This window comes from Canis lupus, chromosome 8 (assembly GCF_011100685.1).
Source record: "Canis lupus familiaris isolate Mischka breed German Shepherd chromosome 8, alternate assembly UU_Cfam_GSD_1.0, whole genome shotgun sequence".
Taxonomy (NCBI): domain Eukaryota; kingdom Metazoa; phylum Chordata; class Mammalia; order Carnivora; family Canidae; genus Canis; species Canis lupus.
This window is the reverse complement of record NC_049229.1, coordinates 52,174,016-52,197,015: the sequence shown is the minus strand read 5'-3', so window position 1 is coordinate 52,197,015 and position 23,000 is coordinate 52,174,016. Positions and strand designations below refer to the sequence as shown.

At 40.9% G+C, this 23,000-nt stretch overlaps 1 protein-coding gene across 28 annotated transcripts in view; it reads right to left on the bottom strand.

Annotated features, from left to right (window-relative positions):
• Positions 1-23,000, bottom strand: part of NRXN3 (neurexin 3) — a 1,532,396-nt gene that overhangs the window by 502,318 nt on the left and 1,007,078 nt on the right. The window contains exon 1 of one of the 28 annotated variants that reach the window (XM_038545456.1): positions 13,712-14,945. The exons of 23 other annotated variants lie outside the window; for them this stretch is intronic. In XM_038545456.1, coding sequence (XP_038401384.1) covers positions 13,712-13,961 — 250 coding nt within the window. In that variant the 5' untranslated portion in view covers positions 13,962-14,945. Of the gene's footprint in view, positions 1-13,711; positions 14,946-23,000 lie in introns of those variants that run through there. 4 more of the 28 variants (XM_038545461.1, XM_038545460.1, XM_038545454.1 and 1 more) reach the window with 4 other exon arrangements.

Genomic DNA, 23,000 nt, shown 5'->3' with positions numbered 1-23,000 from the left:
TCTTTACATGACAAACCAACTTCAGTCAAGAACTCCTTGGGTAGTTAATGGTGTCTTGTGATGATCCTTAAAACTCTCCTCTCATTTTACTCTTGATTAAAAAGAAAGCAAGCATGGGATCTAAACCCTTGACTGATTTACACTTCAATTTAATTTCTCCCTTTCTCTTTCTTTTCACTAGATGAAACCTTCCATGTAATTAGGCTCAAAAGCTCTCATCAAATGGTTTGATTGAACTGCAGTGCACTGAATTTCCCATCAAGGCTGCTGGGGCAGAGAGAAAGTAGGGACCCTGTGAGGGTATGGCATGCCTAGGATGGAGTAGGAACCACATTCTGTGATGGTGATTAAGGCAAACGATGTGAGGGTTTGAAGTAACTTGGCTCTCCGCTACCTTCATGCTAATTTATTATACCACTTGTACCAGAGTCTATCATCATCTCCTTGTCCACAGCAAAAAAAGGTGGCCTGGAAAGCTTGAGTACGAACACTATGTGCAGCAGAAAGAAGACTAAGTCAAATCTGAACACATGTGTCATAGCCCTGACTTGCTCCTAACTTGAAAAATGTAATTTGGGAACAATTCAGAAACTCCTGGACTGTTAGTTTCTTTACGTGAAAAATAATTTGATGGAAAATGTCTCTAAAGATGCCTTTTAAGTTAAATATCTAAAAATTCCACAAATTTAAAACAGCTTTGGAGTCCAATGAGGGCCTTCCATCAGAATATTATTTTAGGGGCATTACCCCAGGGCCTGAGAAACTTAGTGTTCAGGTGGTAGATCTATTTCAAAATTACTATTATTAAGTTACCTTGTACAGGGAAATGAAAACATTACTATCTCAGCATGGTCTGAAAAAGTGTTCTTATATGATGGCTAGTCTAATAGGTCCTTAATAACTGACAGATGATGGGGGTAGCAGGGTATACATACAAAATGATATAATGGAAATCCTTAAAAATATGAATAATCTGAAAGAGAGGTATTGTCCATAGAGGTCCAAGGCTCTCACATTAAAGATATCCCCCTCTTCAATTATAACTGACATATTAACATGAGCCCCCGTGACACAATGCACTGATAAATAACATCAGAGCAGTAAGAAGCAGGTACTGAATCATCCCTACATCTCTAATGCACAGCAGGTTTAATTCCTGTCTGACTTTACATTCCAGGTCAAGAGCTAATTAGGTTGTTATCAAGGTCTTTATGCTACATTATATTTTTCGGGCTCACACATTCACCCACATGTACATATACACACACATACCCAAATTGAAAAACCACTGACGCTCTTGGAATATTTGTTTCATTAGTTTTACCCTTATAATTAATGAACTTCTGCCATATGTATAAAGGGCCAAAAATAAAATTAGATTCAAAGGTGACCTAATAAGACTGAAGAAGTGTTTTAGAAATCATTAGAATTTTGCCTGTCGGTGCTGATGGTAAGATGAATACCAAACTTGCAAAGACAAAAGTTGTCAGGCCACTTCAAGGTCCTTAATTGCAACCCTCTCATTTTGCAGGTAAGAGAACTAAAACCAGGAAGTATTGATGGTTTGCCTAACATTATAATTTAAGAAAGCCCACAGTAACCATTGAAAATGTGACCATTCTTTACCATCTGACTCTGAAACTTGTGTAAGTTTCAGAAAGCATAATTTCCTATAATATAATAGCACTTGTGAATAAGGGAAATGTTCTGATCAGTTGCTCTCAATACCAGGAAACAGGTTTTATTTGTATAGATCACTTGACCTAAAATTCCAATAGATACAAGGGTTTAACTGCTTAATAATAGCTGGAAGAACTTGAAATGAATGACCTAACCCTGAGTCTCTATTTCTTTCCCTGTTACATTCCTGATAATAATAGTGCCTACACTGAAGGATGGTTGGATTAAATGAGATAAGATAAAGCATTTAGTTTAATACTTGACTGTGATAGTATGACCTATAGAAATGAATATTTGGTCATTCAGATGACCAAAAAATTACACAAAAACTTTGTAAAAAGACAGGGTTTAGAGAGCCTTCAGGTTGAACACATGGAGATTGGGGAGAATGGTGCCTCTGGAGGAGGGCATAGAAACTCTGAGCCCTTTCCCATACACCAGAGCCTATGCAACCCTTCCACTTGGCTGTTCCTAAGTTCTATCCTCTTATAATAAATCAATAATCTAGTAAGTAGATGGGTTTCCTGAGTTCTGTGAGAGATGCTAGAAAATTAATTGAACTTAAAGAGAGGGTTTTGGGAACTCTTTGCTTTAGAGCCAATTGGTCAGAAGTACAGGTAACAACCTAGACTGGTGACTGGCATCTGACGTGGGGGTTGGGAGTGGCAGTGGCAGTCCTGTAGGACTGAACCCTTAACCTGTGGAATCTGGTGCTACCTCCAAGTAGACAGGTATCAGAATGGAGTTGAATTGGTATTTGAGCAATTAGTGTTAGGTGTTGTGTGGGAAGCCCCTGTGCAAAAAGACATGCTAGAATTAGGTGCAGGAACCTAATGACTGACACAAAGTGCATACTGTCAGCTGTTAAGTTTAGAAAATATTCACAGTCCTCATAATTAATCTTGGCTCTAGGTCTAACATAAAAGACCTTTTAAAAAGAGCCATATACTGCATTTGAAAAGACTACTTTGAGATTTTTTTCCCCATGATCCTAGGCAATAATGCATGAATATTTAAATATTAAGTGCACAGATTCAGATGCAAACTGCTTAGATACCCAACCTGGTTCTACCATGTGTTACCTTATGATCTGACCTTATGACTCGAATATTCGATGCTTTAGTGTCTGTGTCTTTCAGATGTGAAAACAACTATATCTACCTCACTGGAGAACTAAACGAGCTAAGAGCTTTAGAAAAGTGTCAGGAATGCTGAAAGAACACACACAAAAGTGAAATATTGCTGTTATAATTATTAAGAGTAAGGTAGATACTATTATCATTCTTGTGAAAGCACAGAAGTCTCCTCTCGTGGGTTTATTTTACCTAAGAAGATTGAATTGACATAAGTAAACACATAATCCCCCATCCAATTATGCAGAGATAGTGGCTCATGGAAAGACATATACAATAATTGGTTTAAGGAAAAAGATATACAACAAAACCTTGACTATCTGAACCACAGGACCCTCTCTTTACCTAAATCATTCTGTTAGCCAAATTTCTAGCTCAGGTTTAACCCTTTAACCATCCTTTCAAACTTTTAAATAATCAATGCTGCTAACATTGACCCCAAGAATGGAACTGGAGGGTATTATGCTGCGTGAAATGAGTCAATCGGAGAAGGACAAAAATTATATGGTCTCATTCATTTGGAGAATATAAAAAATAGTGAAAGGGAATAAAGTGGAAAGGAGAAAACATAAGTGGGAAATATCAGAAAGGGAGACAGAACATGAAAGACTCCTAACTCTGGGAAACGAACTAGGGGTGGTGGAAGGGGAGGTGGGCGGGGGGTGGGGGTGACTGGGTGGCGGGCACTGAGGTGGGCACTTGACGGGATGAGCACTGGGTGTTATTCTGTATGTTGACAAATTGAACACCAATAAAAAATAAATTTATTTTTTTTAAAAAAAGAATCCAAGTAGGTCTTGCTTTATTTACCTGTGATCTAGTTTTTCATAAGGGCCTTTAGACTTTCATTAAAACTGAAGATTCAAAGAAAGTGGAGTTACCCTATTAGTGGTCACTTAAAAGAAGCCCCAAAGCCTTTGCCGCCTAACACTATTTGCTCATGATATGCCTGGGATTTGAGACCAGGAATTAAATGGACTGTGGAGACACATTAAAACATTTTAACCAGAGTGATGGCCTTTTATCTAGAGCCACTGAGGCAAGGCCAAACCAGGGAAACTAGTTCTCTTTCTAGTTATCGGCCCTAATCTGAAATTAAGTGTCTGTCCAAATCCATGTCCCTGAAGATGTGGTCACACCTATGCACTTCTACAAGTCTCGCCTGTTCTTCCTAAAGAGATCTCTGTGCAGCAATTTCAAATTCTAAAAATGTGCTCATTCAGTTTGGGTGTTGGAGGGAATTATTTCTTCTTTCTTATTTGAGTCTCTGCAGACAGCCTGGCCCTGCCTATGTCCTTCCTCTTCCCTTCTATGACAACATCAAATGACAAAGGGGCAACACAAATAAATGTTAAATAAAACACCCAGCACTGGTTCAGTTTAATGCTGTGCTCTACCAACCTGCTCTACTGCCTAGCAACTGAGGTGGCTCACCCCAAACTTCATTTTCATTTTAATATGCCACACAGAAAAGCAGCCTAAATATATACCCCAGCTCTGAAACATATAATCTGTAGACTACAGGAACAGGCGGATCATTTCCATTAGTTTCTTATGTAGCAAAAACCACAATTTGCACCCAAAGCATGTAATTATATTCAAATTCTGAAAGACTGTCTCAGAAAGAGTTGAAATTCATAGTTTGGGGGAAAGTCACTCAAGAGTATACACAGTTATATTCTAATGTGTGGGGGGGTGACGGAAATATTTCAAAACAGTAAAAAAGGGAGGGTGAGAACAGTAGCTCAGAAAATATGGCTTGCTGGTTTCTAGGAACTTTATGTTCATATAGCCACTCAATAGCTGGCAAGCAAGAGGTGAGGACTGGGTCAGGGGACATGTCTTTGAACAATAACTCAGTTGTGGCTTCCAGATGGGAAACAGACAGATGAGTACATAGGTCATTTCCCTCTGCTTTCTGATGAAACCCAACTGGTACAGGCAATGTCCCCTTACACAGGAACCTAAATCTGAGAACTTTCCCACACTGGAGTCTCCCATACAGAGAAAGCCTTCCAACCACCCCAAGAAAGCCTGCCTCTTAGCACAAAGCCAAACACCTATTAGAAAAATGCACAAGAAAAATAATTTTTATGGAAGCCCAGAGAAGTCCTATGCCAGCAGAATCCAATCTTGCAGGACTTAGTCTGGTTAAAGAGAGATCAGTCTCCAGAAGGAGAGATGGGACACAAGGCTGCAATTTGAGAAAGGCTCTTGAAGGAGTGAGAAGTTGGCCCTTCAGCAGCGGAGTGAGAAAATGGATGGTGGAGTTGGAGTCATATTACCCAATTCTCAACTGACTCTGGTACTGATGGGATGCCTATTGCTAAGTCCTCACTTTGCCCATGTGGAATATAAGAAGGTCAGATAATCTCTAAGTTCTCTGTAGCCTTGAGGTTCAGTAACCCTGTTAGTGCGCTTCTGGGAAATACATGACTTCCCCTGCCCTTCGCCTCTTCTATAAACGACTATTCCTATTCTCCTAGTAAACAAGGACCAGTCATAGGGCACCTCACTCAATCATTTACTCATTCACTCAAAAAAACCTGTGTCAGTGTGAGTGTTTCATCTGCATTCTCCTTCTAATTAATATCTCCTTGGGTCAGAATGGGTTCAGGCAGATTGACAAACATTCAAATACTTATTATCAATTGGACACTCCTGTAGACGCTTTGGAAAGGTGTACCACCCATATTAATCAGAACATCTCAGTAACCTGTACACCCTATTTCTGACAAAAGAGTTCGCTGTGCTTGTTTCCTGTTTCTTGAGATAACACACTGTGTGGTATAGCAGAAAGGCCAAGAACCTTGTGCATAGAACTGAGTTTGAATTCTGGCTTTACCACCGTATTACTTTGGTCGAAGCACATAAGCTCTCTGAGTCTCGTTGATCTTATGTATGAAATGGTGGTAACATTATTAGTATCAAAGGATTATGGGGATTAAATGAAATCATATATGTAAAGCACTGGAGGAGTACTGGCACACAGTAGGTGTGGGCAGTGTGAAAGTATATGATCCAAGCAAGTCTCTCAAAACTCTAACAGAAGTAGACATAAACCACTTGCTCTTTATAAACCCACAGATGCTATCCTGCCCTCTGCTCTGATATAGCTAAACACAGCAGAACATTTTAAACATAACACAGAATTCCTTTCTAGTACAGATAAGATGTGTTTAAACGAGAGCTGTGTTCTTCCCATCTCAACATGACTCTGTGGCGAAGTTGGACGGAGGGCTTTATAACATCACAGTGTGCCACTCTTGTACATTATCCTACTTCTGCTGGAGGGGAAAAGAGAAAACCTCGTTGTGGCTTTGGCATGTGTTATTAGTCAAGAAAACAAACTTGTAAAATACCAGCGGACCTGTGGAACTCAGACCAGTGTCAGATACATAGTGATATGTTTAAAGACATACAGATTGGAGAAGCATGCAGTCCTTGTGCCGAGAATCATTTGGAGAGATTGTCTCACTCGACCCACTCACTGTATAAATGAGGAAGAAATGAAAAAGCCAATTTTCCCCCAATGACAGCATTAAGGCACATACACTCTACAATGCACACAGAAAGCTACTGGTAAAAGAAAGAGGATAGGCTAGTAGATGAAGATATTCCATAGTGTGCCTAAATGTTAAAAGATGAATACGGTTTAAAAACATAATGTCATATCCAAAGTCACAGAGTCTCGGAGGGAGACAAAAGGGAGGAAACTAGGAGTGACATCTATAGCCCAGCGGAAGTTTCTTTCCATAATAATTCTGTTTTAAATTTGGGCTCTGCAAGTCAACCCTAAGTGCACCAGCACCTCCCATACTCCTACCTCCTCTAAAACTTTGAGTCCTGGTGAGTAGAAGCACCAGAAATGACATTAAAAGAAATTCTCTATTTCTAGATCTAAAAATAGCAGTCCTGGAAAGACCTGTCTTTTTCCTAGTATAAACCAGATTAAAAATTCAAGTTTTCAATGGATGCTGAGCATCATATAGGAATGTTTAAATTCAGCAGACGTCTTCTAGAAACATGATCCAATTATGTATTTCTAAAACGATCTCAGAATATTTCTTAGGGGACTCTTCCCTTTTATTCACTAAATCACTCAGCTTCTAAACAGTTTGCTATTTGTCATTTTGGGCTAAATTTGGCCTGGCATGTTTTTTTTTCCATGTTATCAAAAAGCACAAGCTGACCACATATGCTATTTTCTTTTAGTGCCGTAAACAAGGAAATACATATTAAAATTGTCTCCCCTTGGAGGCAGAAAGTGTTGCTGCAGATAAGAAAATGAAGAGAAGCAGGAGATGCATGCTCTTTAACCTCAAACTACCAACCAGCAGCTGTTCAACACTGAAGCTCGATTTTGTACCAGGAACTGAAAGAGCATTAGCATTAAAATAGTTCTCATAGAATATTTAACGTGTACTCAGTAGCTTGCAATGTACGAAGCACAACTTGTTTAATTTCCACATAATTTTGTGACATCTGTGTGATATTATTATTGCTATTCTCAGTTTAGAGATGAAGAAACTGAGTCAGAGTCAAACTTCATGACTTATCCGAGATCACAAAGTTCCTAAGTGACAGAAAAAAGACCGAGAACTAGTTCTTCCAATTCTAAATCTTGCAGTTGATTGTTTCCACGCCCACCTACCACCACACTGCCCGTGTCCATTATCATCACCTGTCATCCTCATTAGCATGCATTCTCTCAAAAGTCACTTTTCAAAAGTATCTGAATACAGAAATAAAAACAAAAATGGAAAAAAACAACCACTCAAAAACTCATTCCCCAAAGAGTTGAATATGTTGCCTGGGATTTACTGCAGCCAAGTTGCTTGATAATTGTAAAACATTCTATCACCCAAGCTTCATGACATGTCATGATATAGACAGATTACTTCATATATGTTTATTTTTTTACTTCATATTCATATTTATATTTTAAGATGAACTTTCACAAAATAAAAATCCAACAGAAAAATAATGAAATTGATATATTGTTAAAAGGATGTGTTTTTCACCTGCCAAAAAAGGAGATGTTGATATCGATTTTACCTGGTTTTATTTGTTTGTTTTTCTGAAAGGTGAGATGTGAAGGGAGTTGGTGTCTGTCTCAGGAAAATAAAATAATGGGAAAATGCAGTTTATAAAGGAAGTCACTGGGTGGGCAAGAAGGTCTGGCCTGGAATGGCAGCATGTCTAAGGAGAGAGTGTCTTAGAGCATGGACATTAGAGTCTGTCTGCAAAGCACGTGGCTGTGGTCAAAGAGAACTAGTCCACATGTACACCAAGGTATAGACTGAGTCACACAAGATAAACTGATAGGAAAGCCAACATGAGCTTGAACTAAACCTACTGGTTTTGTTTTCTACAAATAAACAGACTTTTTTCCTCATGAGGCAGCTTATCAGTTTTGTAAATTATTACCACTGTCACTGAAGGTTTTATTTTTCCACTGTGAAAATTTGAGTTTAGCAGAGATTCACTGAACGGTATATTGTTACCTCTTTCCCAATGATTGTGTAATAGGGGAGGAGGAGGAGTGTGATGGGCTAAATTGTGTCCTGCCAAAATTCATATGTTTTAACTCTAAATCCCAGTACTTTAGAATGTGACTGCATTTAGAGAGAGTACCTTTCAAAAGGTAATTAAGTTAAATGAAACTTTTGGGTGAGCCTAAATCCAGTCTGACCAGTGTCTTCATATGAAGAGGATATTTGGACACACAAGGAACATGGGGGATGAACACAGAGCAAAGACCATGCACCAGCACAATGAGAAGGTGGCCACCTATTACTAAGGACAGAGGCCTCAGAAGAAATCAAATCTGCCAACAATATGACCTGGGACTTCTGGCCTCCAGAGCTGTGCAAAAATAAATTTCTGTTGTTTAAGCCACCTAGCCTGTGATTTTTTTAAAATTTGTTTTATTTTATTGTTATGGCAGTCCTAACAAACTAATAGAGGGAAGGAAGTAGGGCTAAGGTTTATCTTCAGATATTTGCCTCCCTCTCAGATCACCCAGGGTCTTAGCAAAATAAGCCTTCTGAGATCCACAAAATTTATTCACTAAAATGTAAAATGGAGTATGTTACTTCTAGATTCAAAATCAGATGATACGGGATCCCTGGGTGGCTCAGCGGTTTAGCGCCTGCCTTTGGCCCAGGGCGCAATCCTGGAGTTCTGGGTTCGAGTCCCGTGTTGGAGACTGCTTCTCCCTCTGCCTGTGTCTCTGCCTCTCTCTCTCTCTCTGTGTGTATCATAAATAAATAAATAAATAAATAAATAAATAAATAAATAAATAATAAAATCTTTAAAAAAAACCAGACGATAAAACAATAAAGTTCTTACTATGGAATTCTAGCCATCACCCAGCCTGGTGAAGGTTTTTATTTATTTCCTGAAAGCAATTGTTCCAATTATCTCACCTCCTGTCCCTATGATATAGCAGCCCTCATCTCCACCCCACACAATGATCTGCATTGAAAGTCCTGAAGAGATTTACAGTAGGATTTTATAAACTGCCTTTGGTAATCTTTCAAAAACAAGCAAATCTCCAGACCTACCACTTGCCAGCCAATTTTTTTGAGAAGAAAAACAATGCATCTAGAGGAGAGAAAGAAGGAGAAACCAATTTAATTAATTCATCACCAAGGCCAAAGACATATAAATCTTATAATTTTATCTGTCAACCAATACTATGAATTATTCAGCAAACTGAATCCCAAGAAGGAAGGGAGAGAGAATGTGGTTAGGAAGCAGCTGGCTGAGCAGAAGAAAGTGCTCAACAGATCAGAGTAAAACAAGCCTCATGGCTGGAAAAACTTAAGAGGTGACAATGAATGAGGAGCACAACTTCTTACAAGAAGGACTCCTGGCACAACCAGACCACCACCACTTCTGTTGAGATGATTCAAGTAGGACTTACGGTACCTCCCTACAAACACACATACCCTGGCTTCTAAGCATGAGACTTTCCTCTAAATATACTGTGGTGCATTACCATTTAAAATTGAGTTTTATGTCAGCTAAATTCCTAAAGAGTCAGGAAGGCCTTCTATTTCATGGAGGATAAAATGTAAGGCACATACTAAATCTAGATTTTCAGAAAAGTCAGTTTTCTAAACTATTAAGTATGGAAAGCATAGTTTTAAGGCAGATGCTCATTGGCATTCTTAAAGATGGGAGAGGAGAAAAAACATACAAGCCTCCTTTATGAAACTAAAGGTTGGTAAATAAATGTGTTTTTATATTTGTATTTCCCATGCCACTAAACTACTTAGGAGCTTTAATAAGCATGATATTTAAGCATGGAAATAAAATTGAGGATAAAAAAATACTTATAGGGATATTCTGAAGGACACAAGAATGTAAATCTGCATTTTATAAAGAATATTTAGGGGATCCCTGGCTCAGTGGTTTAGCACCTTCTGCCCAGGGAGTGATCCTGGAGTCCTGGGATCGAGTCCCACATCGGGCTCCTCTTGTGTGGAGCCTGCTTCTCCTTCTGCCTGTGTCTTTGCCTCTCTCTCTCTCTCTCTCTCTCTCTCTCTCTCTGTGTCTCTCATGAATAAAATAAATAAAATCTTTAAAAAATAATATTTAAATTGTATATTAACTAATTTGCTTTAGTAGCTGGATCCTTACCCCATCCCCCAAATTAGAAGCACTGTCTTTCATAGATGATCAAAATACTTCTGAAATTATCCCTGACTGAACACACCACAATGTCTTTTTTTTTTTTTTTACCACAATGTCTTGTGTAGATTTCTATCCTCAGCAAGGAGCATGCAGCCTGACACAGAGTAAATAAATGCTCAATAAACATTAGCTGACTGACTACTGATAGGTAAGAGCATGACAGAGAGCAGGGAGCCATGAGAGAAGGGACAACTTACTAAATCCCACTTGAGAAGAGAGAGTTGATTTTCTCCTGAGACGTAATCCTACCCTGAGAGTATTTGGGGTGCCTCAGGCAGGGTGGTCTTTGTCTCCTGAACTCATAAAGGAGCACAGCCTTCTTTAGGCTGCTCTGGGATAAAGACTTTAGTCTAATCTATACATAACTGATTCTCCAAAGATAGGAATCAAGTACGGATAAAAGGCAGCTGTTCCGAGGATTTCTGTTTCTTCCTTCTGCCTTAGTGTAAACCCCACTACAGGGCAGGGTGGTCTGGACCGAGGGGTGACAACAACTGATTAACAGGACAACTCTGAAGACTTCTGGCTTCTCAGGAAATGAGCGAGGGGAATAAGGGTAACACAAACAAACATCCCCCCAAGTTGAAAGAAAGTTCTCAGATTCAAGGATCTAGTTTTCAGTTTATACCAGAATGAAGGGCATTTATTCCTTCACAGACAATAGAGACTGCTGCTTTTAACTCTGGAATAAGGTTGGCTGGAAGCTATTAGTAACAACATTAGTCTGCTGGTACCCTGCCTCCTACTGCCTCCATCCAAAAGATTTAAAAAACAAAACAAAACAAAGCAAAAAAACAATTGCTGTTAGTGAAGGCTTTGTCTGGGCTAGGAGAAAGCAAGTGTACTTCCAAGTATGAGTGAGAGGTGCATTAACAAAGCTCCAAGGGGTCTTCTACTTTTTTTCAGGACACAAAAGGTCACATTTTGGATGTGGGATTGGAGTCAGGGGTTGGGGCATCTTGTTGATGGCCGATTCTCTTGTTTTCAAGCTCAAAAACATTAATTAAATATGCAAGGAGCCTACTTAATATAGATGCATTCTCTCTCCAAGTCCCAAATCAATGGGATGGGACTGCAGGACTGAAAGAGGATACTCAAGAGGTGAACTCATGAGCTTTTTTATCTTAGCCATACAGGACCCTGGGGGTCACTGCATTCCACAGCTCTCCTGGGTGTGGGCCTTTTCTGGGGTGTCTAGTCATTTAGTTACTGCTTTCTCCTTTTCAATCACACTGAATCTTATCAGATGCAGGTTAATGAGAAACCAGACTAGGAAACAGTCAAAAAGATTCAGAAGTTACTGAGCAACAGATCCTTGAAGAAATGAAGTCAGTAGAAAAGAGCTGTGTTTAATCTGTGCAAGGCTCAACCCCTTTAGCCCTTTTAGCTGAGAGAGAGAGAGAGAGAGAGAGAGAGAGGCAGAGAGAGATTGACAGATTTAGGAACCCCTGGGAAGTATTGCTCTGCAAATACCATCACTTAACTAGTAGCTGCTTTTAACTGTTTACATCCTGAACAGAAAGCATCAAGATTTTGCCAGCCTATAACCTCTAACTAATGCATAATATCCATCTCCCTGTTGATCATTTACACTAATTAGTGAAATTTAGCTAATTATCGCTGAGCCTTTCCATGTTTAATTATGGCTATTAGTAATCGTCTGTCTGGCTTCCTCCATTTCCCACTCCCCTTTTTTTCTTCCCCACTCTTTGCAGTCCCACCAGCACTCCGGGTCCCTCTCCACCTTAGGAGCTAACAGTTTCCATTTCAGTGAAATTGCTTTTGCTTTTTGGGTGGTTGTAGTTCTTTCCCTTTTTTTTTTTTTTTTTTTTTTTTTTTTTCAGAAAGCCTACTCCAGACCAACCCAGCAGGAGTCACAGAGAAAACAGCAACCAGATCAAAATCAAGCATTCACTCCTTCCCACCACCCCTCTCCACCAACCTTACAAGCTCTGAGCCGCTTGACAACTCCATCAAATAAAATTTAAAGAGAGAGCCAGAAAGAGCCAGAGTACGTGCTGGCATTTTCTCAATGTGCTTCCACTTAACACTACAGATAGTACAGAACAGAAGCACATGGCTAGGAGGCAGTGGGAAGAACTGACATTCGGAATGGGGTCTGCATGCTATAGGTCTTCAAAATACAAGCTAGGGCAGGGGACCTCTAGCGTGGTTCACTTGTACAGCTCCCTGGAGGGCTACTCCTGCCGTTGGGCTCTGTGATTCCTACTCTCCTCACCACCAGAGTAGAGTGAATAGTAAACAAATATTGAAGATCCCTTCTTTAGAACAGTTTACTACAGCAAACTCCCACCTTGGTGGCAGACATCGCCCTTTCAGAGGCAGCCTGCTCGGAATATATTTTTAAGAGTCATAGATCTCTTCCTTCAATAGCTATGCAAGGAGGGCTGTTCGGAGCCAAACACATCATACCTGTATTGTGTGAACAAGCCTACCAGTGTTACCTTTAATTGAAATAACATTTGTATAAATGGTGGGATTAAAGTTACTATAATTTACACTTGGCCTAATTATAAATGGACTTTGTCTTATCTATTTTATTACTTCCTACATAGTAGTTAGCAATCTTGCATAGGCAGTTTTCGAGACAGCTGGTCATTCGCTCAGACATGTGGACAAACAGAGAGCTGCCCAGATGAACAATAAAGGCTACTCTTTATTAATTACATATTCTGCCTTCTTACACTCAGCTACTCTCCTCTGTGACCTTTATCACTTTACATCAGTTCCATCAACTTCAGGCTGAGGACCTAAGGATCCCTGCTATCTACTTCCCGTGACTACCTCCAAAACAAGAAGGGTGAAAGCAAGGTGAATGGATATTCTCAAAGTGCAAAAACCTGGGACTTATCTGATAAGTTGCTTGCCATCATGGGGAGGGGGTCGAAGGAGGTGGAAGGTTGCAAAGGGGAAAATGTGGTGTTTGTGAAGCTATGAGTACGAAAGCTAAGGAGGGGAGAAACCGTCAGAGAAACTGAGGGGCTGGGGCAGAAAACACTAGCCTTTATGGAGGAACTGAACATTTCCTTCTCTCATGCACATGCGATGCTTTTTTATCATTTTAAATTCAATTTTTTTTGTTATTATCTTCCCACCCTTGACATTACCTGAAAGGCGAGTGGGTTAAGGAATCGCTATGCCCCATTAAAAGGATAAAGAGCAGAGAGACCCACCGTGCCCTCCTCCTCGAAGGGAAACAGGGGAGCGATAGATAGAAATAGGCACTGAGTGATGCTTGCTGCCATGGAAATGGTGCTCGTGCTGAGAGTGAGACCCCGGCGAGGAAGAGGAGGAGGAGGAAGAAGCTACATTAGAGGAACTCCACACAGAGCTGACGATACATCCCCAGAAGAGGGACCAGATCCCAAGCGTCCAGGCCGGCCGGCGAGGAGGGCTCCGTCTCGCGCGGATTCTCAGGTGCATGGTCAACGCACTGGACCACTACAGATGGGCAGTTTGAATTCCAGCCAGTGAGGAATAATGAAGTTCATGATGCCCAAGGGCCCATCATAGCAGCAGGAACACTTGCCCGTATTTTGGAAAGAGGGAGGGAATAAGCGCTTTCAAGACAGATGATGAATCAGTTAAAAAAAAAAAAAAGAAAAAAGAAAAAGAAAGAAAAGAAAAGCCAGATAGAAGGCAAAAGCTCCTTTTATCCCGGGGCTGAAATTTAGAACACCAAAGTCCACCCAGGTACAGCAACCCTCCTAGGGAGCCCAGGAATGCCACACATGTCAGGGGAGGCCCGGCGCGGCTCCCTCCTGACCTCCAGGCGACTCAACTGCACACTCTGGGAAGCCACACAGAGGAAAGGTGGAAACGAAGGAAGAGGGGGAGGCAGCAGGAGACCCAAGTAGGCTCAGGTTAGTTTATCCCAACATCCAGGCAGTGTGAACATTTTTTTTTTTCTTTTCCACTTCCATGCGTTGCACTGCAGAACTGCCAGGCCAAAGGGGGCTGCAGGTGGGAGAGTTCTTGCGTGCTCCCCGAAGTCTCGGTGCAAGGGCGCGGAGGCTGTTAACCCTGCGCGTTCTGGAAGAGCGCCACGGAGCAACCGCCTGCGTCCTGGGTTTCCCAACTGGATGAAAAGCAGCAGCGGCAGCAGCAGCAGCAGCGGGAGCAGCAGCGGGAGCAGCAGCAGCAGCAGCGCGAGGCAGAGAACAAGAAGGACCGGAGGGGAAGAGGCAAGGAGGGGGAAGCCAGCGCGGAGCAGCCACCCAAACCAGCGTGGCCCCGGGCGGAGAGAGGTGGGTGGGCGAACGCGGAGCGCGCCAGAGGAGGTGCCCGGCAGGCGGCAGGAGTGGCGGAGAGGCGGGCAGGCGGGCGCCTGCAAAGTGCGCGCAACTGGGAGGCACAGGTGAAGTGAAGCGAGGACTTGGGGAGCCAAATTCACAAATGGGCAAGTCATATGCAAATAGCGCACTCCCGAGAGCAAATCAGTGCAGCCCGAGCGCTCTGCCGAGGGACTGGCTGGCTCGGGAGGGAGGAGGGGCCCGAGCGACCCGGAATCCCGGCCCTCCCCATTCAAGTACACGCTCGCCGGTCTACACCCGCGCGAGCCTCCCGCGCACACCGCCGCCCTCCCCGAAGAGTGAGCGCGTGTGTGCGCGCGCGGATGAGTGAGACCCACGGGCCGACAGACGGACGCTGTGCCTTCCTTCTTCTTCTTCTTCTTTTTTTTTTTTTTAAATCACTCTTTCTTTCCCTTTTCTCCCAGGCGCATTAAGCCAAATTTGGATGATTAAGGCACCTTTTGCAATTTGGGGAGAAAAAAATGCAGGCGGTGGCTAAGGCTGAAGTAACCTCAGATAGAAATAAAAATAAACCCCGTTGAGTCAGCAGGAGCGCTGGTGCCGCCCGCACGCTCCCGCCCGCCCGGGGGTCTGCGCTGCGCCGCCCCTCGCCCCGACCCCGCCCGGAGGGGGGACCCTGGAAACCCACGTCCTGCCTCTTGGACAGTGCACGGGAGGGGTGGCCTGGGGACCCCCGCAGGCGAGGGGTTTGGTGGCTGGGGGCCCTTGGCCCGAGTGGCTCCCGCCCCCGTGGCGGACAGGATGCTCCCGGACACTCAGGACAGCCAGGTTAGCGCCCGCGCCGCCCGCCCCGCTCAAGGAACTTCAGAGGGGGCGACAGGGGGGCGACCGCCGCGTCTGCCCACGGAAGAGGAGGGGCTGGCCTGCCCCTGACCGCCCGGGGGGCGCTGCCCCCTCCCCACCCACCGTGGGTGAAGCCTCCGGGCCTCCGGGGCGTTGGGCACCAGAAAGCGAGGCTTTTCCATCCAGGCTGAACCCGCAGGGGACAGCGGGAGTGACAGGAAGAGGGTTGGCGCGCCTGTCCTGGCCATCTGTGCCTCCGGGAGGAAGCTGACCCAGGGCTCTGCCCGGGAACAGTGACATTCTGGAGGATGCGGCCTCCACCCCCGCCTCCCCCGTTCCCTGCACTCGGCAGGAGGAGAGCTGGAGGCCTAAACCCAAAGGACAGCCCTCCTAACCCTGGGGGAGGGGGGCAAGGGGCTCTTGCTAGCTTTCATTTCCTCCTTCATATTCACCTTGGTTAAAAAGAGCACATTACATTTAGGGGGAGGCAGAGGGAATAGTACTGGATGGTTAAGTCATATATATACTATATGATACTTGCCGGCTAAATCATGTATCTATCATATATAATCATATAGATATCACAGAATATAATCCTATATATGTGAAAGTGTATATATCTGTCTCTAGATATCATCTCTCTCTCTATATATATATGTATATAGTATTACATACATATATATGTACATATACATGTATATCTATGTATGTATATAGTATTACATACATACATATATATATGTATATAGTATTTAGGTGGCATTTGTCTTTTAAAAAAGAGCTTACAGCACCTTTTATACTCCTGATCTCAATGAACATTTCAAACTTACTGAGAAACAAACAAACAAAAAGAACAACAACAACAACAACAAAAAAACACACAAACAAACAGGGATTAGACAGTCCTATTCATCCTTGTGACACCCCTGAGGAGATACTGAGGAAGTTAGGGTTTCTAACAGATAAACATAACAAACCTATGAATGATTTGTCTTCAAGGTCAAATATCAAGTCCATTTTAGCATTTATGGTGGTGATTTGGTATACCGGTTCTGAAATCAGTATTCTAAAGGTCCACATTGCCTCCATGGTAAATGGTGTACAGTCATCCCAACTAGTCTGGCTCTTAGTTGTAAGGGTGATCTGGGATCCAAACCTCCAAAGGAGGTCTCCTTCTTTCAAAGTCTTTCATGCCCTTGGGTGGTGGCCTTAAACTAGCAACATGTACCCAGGAGCAGCACAGCAAGCAAGAGGGATGGTTCACGGCAACTCAGTTTGAACCTTGGTTCCCTCCTTTGTAAAATGTGGATGACACCTTTCCCTCATGAGCTTCCTGAGTATTTTAAATGAGATAATGTATACAAAACATCTGGCATAGCACTTGACAAAGAATGGCCACACTCTGTTCAGTAGAAAAATAAGCTGAAACCCCAAGGACGTTAAGTATGATGTGATTAGGGCCATAGGTTATTAGTAGAAAGATTAGGAAAAAAGAAAAGAAACCAAAGACACCTTCCTACTCTAAGTACCTTCCCTAAAGTCCATGATAATTCCCTTTCAATCCAACCGGCTCCTTAGTTTAGTCCTCCAGATGGATTCTCACTGCCCTTTGGATTTATTCTAACTCTGTGTCATGGCCTTCAGTCGACCTAGATGACCTGGCCTGGTTCTCTAGCTCTGCCTTTTCCCCTCATTCACTATTCTCCAGGCTCCCAGGACCTCCTTCTGCTCTATGTGTCAAGTTCTTTCCCAGGCTGAAGCCTTCATACTTGCTGTTCCCTCTTGTAAGGAAGACTTTTTCCCAAGATTTTTATGTGACCAGATGTCATTTCATGTCACCTTCCCAGATGTCCTCTCTGGCCCTCATCTAAAGTTAGCTGAAAGGCACTTTATCTACCATTTCCTTGTTCTATACTTTTTTTTTTCATATTTTAGCTCCTTAACTAAGATTTTAAGTTCCCTGAAAGCTGAGCCTTTGTCTTTTTCTCTCTCTATCCTCAGCGTGTAGAAGTGTAGGTAGCACAGAGTAGGATCTCTGTAAATATTTGCTGAATAAATCAACCCAAATAATCAGTTGCCAGTCTCATATTCACATGTTCATATAACCATTAGATTCACTGATGTGTTTATTTGGCTTCAGTGACATTGATCCTCAGGGACATATATTTCCAGAGTTGATGAGTTGACCACCTATCCACTTAATGGTTTTCTTCTTTTCTAAATTGGCACTGAATGTTGGAGATTCTGTTTTTGACTTCGTCCCAAGGAAGCATGAGAAGCTTAGATAGACCTTTCAATTAATTCTCTGCTAGGCAACAAAGTGAAAATAAATCCCTAATATTGTACGAAATCTGGAAATGCTGCTGGTGTCACAGCTGGAACTATTCATTTTACTTGTCATACTTATAATTTATTTATTTACTTTTTTGCAAAATGTCAAAAGAACTAGCTGTGGATTCTGGTAAGGCTGATTCCATTTGGGGACCCAGTTAAATACTGAGAAGACTCATCAGAGGATAAACTCAAGACTGGTTTGTTTTTCTTCCGCTAATTTAAAGAGATAATGCACAATTATCCTGATAAAATGCATGTTCTTCTCCAATTTAATATACTGTTGATTTTTTTCATTTTTTCATTTCTCTAGTCCACATATTTCTCTGAGACTACTCTTCTTATTCTCATTCTTCTCAAGCCTGCTAGAGTTTACCTTAGGCTGACATAGTAAATATATGTACTTTAAAAAGATTTTTAGCTCCACTGATACCTTCTAAACACTGCCTGAAGCTAGAGCCCTGCTGAAGAATTTGTCCCCATCTGTATACTATCACTGAAAGCTCCCCTCTCTCTTCCTGAACTGTCTTCTCTAGTGAGCTCCTAGAATGAGCACATGCAGCCCAAGATGAAGATAAGTCTACTTATAAGTATAAAAGAGAAAGGGATTTAAAAATGTTACGCTCACCATGACTTAAAGTTAAAAAGTACAAATAATTTCACGGGAACAGTCACACTTAGCTCTACTTGGACAAACCCCCACAGAATCCTAAACAGACTTTTGGGAACTTTAGGTTTCTGAATGGAATGTAGTTTTTAAAATATTAACAAAACAAACAACAACAAAACAGCCTGTAGCTGGATTTGCTTGGTTAATAGCTGGGGTTCTCTATTTCAGACTTTATAATTTGCCATTACAGATTTCCTAGCCCTGTTCCAATCTCCCTGAGTCTTCCCACCTTCCAGGAGATGGTCCCAAAACCATGGTGTGAGAATCCTTACCCAGCTCACCTGCTTTGTCTTGCTTTGGTCTCTATCCCAGCAATAAAGCAGTGAGGGAATCTTTTGGTTTCTAAAATAGGCTTTGTGATAGTACTTAATCGTGCCAGGTGCCAGGAATCTAATGTGAAATTGCCCTGTTGGTCTCACAATACATTTTGTCTCTGCACATGTCCCTTCTCACTTATATAGACTCTGACTTTCCACTTCACTGCCAGCAGGAGACACCTGTCAAGTTGTTTGTTGCAGGCACATCTCATATGACTGCACAGACACAGACAGTACCAGAGCAGTCTGTGTCTGTGTGAACCCTAAGCTCTCAGGTGAGGGCCTTCTTTTTCCAAATATGAAGAGTAGGAATCTTTAAGTTCTCACTGTTCACAAAAGGTAAGTTTAGGAGGAGGAAAACCAAAACCAAAACCGAAAACAAACAACAACTAACTCTCGTAATGTGAAGTGAAATGAAATTTCTGAAAAATACAGGTAGCTGTTAACATAGCTAACAGTTGACCTTTGTTTTATTATATGTCAGTAAATTTATTTATAGCCTGTAATTCATCCCTCTGCTCATTTAAGAAAATGATCTTGCAAAAGCAGATTTTGGTTTTATTTTCCATCTAGGGCTATGAAAGATAAGCTTTATTCTTCTAAGTATCACTTCTAGATGTATTTGACTTACACACACACAAAAAAAAAGACAATGACATTCTTTACGTAATTTTAGTTTAGAGAACGTATATATTACTCCTCTTCCTTTAACTTTGCATTATAAACATCCATACTTATTCTCTTGTCCTCCTTGTGGCTGAAATGGGGATATCAGGAGTTTGGATGTTAAAAAATTTCCTTAGGAAACTTCCCAAATTTCTTGAGTTTGATCAATCTACATTAGAATTTCACACATTTCTTCAAGGATAAGAAAATATGAAATACTCCTATGTAAATTTTAGCTGTCTTCCTTTGGAATCCAAGTGAAACAATTTTATCATTGAAGCAAATCTTCCTTATATGCAAGGACAGAATTCAATTAGTTACTTGTAGAGATTTGGGCTTTGGGCATTTAAAACCGTTAGTCTTCACTAAGCTTACATTGGACATCAGAAATCTAAATTTCACATTCTCAGCATCATGTAAATCTTTATCCAGTTTTAAGAACTCAAACAAAATGAATTATTGTCATATAATAACAGAATTAATATCATTTGCATGTTTATAAGATAATTACCAAATTAACGATTTAGAGGGCACTTTAAAAGTGCATACAAATTTAGATTTGGAGCCCTGGTGCTCAAAACTTCCTAGGCTGAAATCCTGATTCTGCTTTTTTAGCTGCTTGTGAAAATGCTGACAAGTGCCTTAGCCTCTTTGTACCTCAGCTTTTCTATCTGTAAACTAGGAATAATCATACTATTTTAAAAGTTTGCTGTGAGAATTCAGAAATTAATATATCTAAAGTGTGTATAAAACAGAGCCTAGCACATAAATCAATAATCAATAAGTGTGAAAAGATATCTTTCTCTTCAAATGAGTTCTTTAAAGTTATCCCTGAAGGTAGTTTTCTTATTGATGCAAATCTCAAGTGGAGTGAATAAACAAAAAGCTCCCCTGCAATTCCAAAATGTAGAATGGAAAGTCCCTCCCATGTGTTGCTTGACTCACTGGGTTCTCTTTGCCCATATTTCACAGAATGAGGAGCAGCTTAGTCATGCCTTTTCTCACAAATATCCTTTGAGCCAACTCCAAAACAATAAAGCTCACCATGGTTCCAGAGCCAGCTAATATGAGCTACTGAGACCCAGAATTGTTTTATAAGTAATAATTTTCCAGTATAGGGTTGAACCTACACAATCTCAGTCTGCTTTGGGATCGGAAGGTCTCTCTGGCTACTTCTCTTTCTTATTTCTTTAATTTCTTACCTTTTCCCTCTTTAAATTTTTTTTTTAATTTTTTTTTTATTTTTATGATAGTCACAGAGAGAGAGAGAGGCAGAGACACAGGCAGAGGGAGAAGCAGGCTCCATGCACCGGGAGCCCGATGTGGGACTCGATCCCAGGTCTCCAGGATCGCGCCCTGGGCCAAAGGCAGGCGCCAAACCGTTGCGCCACCCAGGGATCCCCCCTTTTCCCTCTTTAATAAACAATAAGTTCTAATTATTTAGCCTCCTTCCTAAAAGATATCTCCTCTAAATCTTTTAATAATTTCCATTGGATTTATTTGGTATTTTATTATTACTCAGTAAATGTTTTATTTCAAGTTATTGTGAATGTATCTCTAAACTAGGTTCTACTCAGTATAGAAACAATTACTTTGGTGCATCAATTCATCTACTTCATGAACATTAAATTTATGCTAACTATGGGTAAGGCACCAGGTGATGTCCTGGGGACTTAGAGAAGATTTAAGGCCTTAAGCAGTATATAATTTAGCAGAAAAAAAAAACAAAAACAAAGAAAATAAACCATAAACTCTATTCATATCTACAACTTCCAAAATACAACATGATACACGCTAGAATAAAGGCATAAATGAAGTATATAAAAGAATAGGTAATTGAATTAATCCAGTGTAGGGATAGCAGGTACTATCAGGACTATCAGGAGAGGTTCATAGACAAGATGACATATGAACTGAGTGTCAAAGGACTAAAGTTCAAATATTGTCTGCTACTTATTGGCCATGTGACCCTGAGCAAGTTATTTTATACTCATTGAGTATCTTCCCTCTATAGCATAATTATGAATATCCCCACCTCACTGGATTGTTTTGATGGTTAAAAAAGAAAATATATCTTAAAATAACATTGTAAATATTCAGGTTAACCATTACTATGAACTTCAGTGATTTCAAATAGGTAGAGATACAGGAATGTAAATTATGGAGATTATCAATGTGAGATGGAATTATGTACAAAGGGCTTCCTAGAGGAGGTAAACTCTAAGTTTAGCTTTCATTTGTCACTTACATTGGTAAAGCCTGAAAATCTCAGAAAGGTGTCAACTTTTAACTCAAAAAAAAAAAAAAAAAACAAAACAATACAAAACAGGAACTTCATGGGATAATAACAGGCAACTAAAGCATAAGGAAGGAAAGGAAGAGTAATGGAAAGCGAGAGGAAGACAACAAAGAAGGAAAAAGCAAAGGGAGGGAAGGAGAAGGGAAACCCACATGTTGGGAGAGCTACATTCTCTCTCTAATGACAGGGTTGCCATATTCTCTAATGACATACGTTGCCAGATGTTAAATAAACACCATATAAATAAAAAGTTAAACTGTAGCATAACCAGTTTTCCTTTGTTCAGTTTCTTCTATGCAATTAGTTTTTAGATGCTAAAATATCCATTGGATCTGATTTATAAGATTGCGGTTAATTCTGGGAACATCATAGTTCAAACATTCACCTCATTCAAGTGCCTATCTCACTAACAATTTGATGAAGGGTGAATCTTTCAAGATAGGGGTATAGAGATCTAAAGCAATTGGCCATTTTACTCTTGATACTCAGTAGTCTTAAATTCACTTAGAGAAATCCCTAAGAGGAATGAGATGCATGTTCTCTGAAAAGAGGTACAAAGTATTATTTAAACAGCTCCAAAAATATTTACAAGATGTGTAATAAGGTCATTTCTCAGTGATACTGAGAATTTAGCATTTTCTAAAACTAACATTGAGAACAGGGGGGTACCATGATGTAAGTTTATGTCATAGTAGGAGGAAGAGACTGTTCTTGCAATAGATAAAACAACATTAAGATAACGATATATCAGCATTGATGATATCTACTCTTCAAAATCTACCGTTTCCAATCTGGACAGGCATTAGTAGCTGTTCTTTCCTATCTTCTGTTAACATTTGTCACGTTCTGTTATTATCAGTTAGGTTTATATTTGGGCTCCCTACATGATTTAGAGAGGAATCATACAGGGAGCAGGTCCTGCTCCTAGGCTCAGACAACTTAATTTGTGGGGGCAGGCAGCTAATTTTCAAGTCTCTGATCCATTCTTTACTAGCTGTATGACCTTGGGCAAGTTACCTGGCCTCTAAAAATTTACTATTTTTTCATCAGTAAAAAGGGAGATCACAGTACTGCTTATCTCCA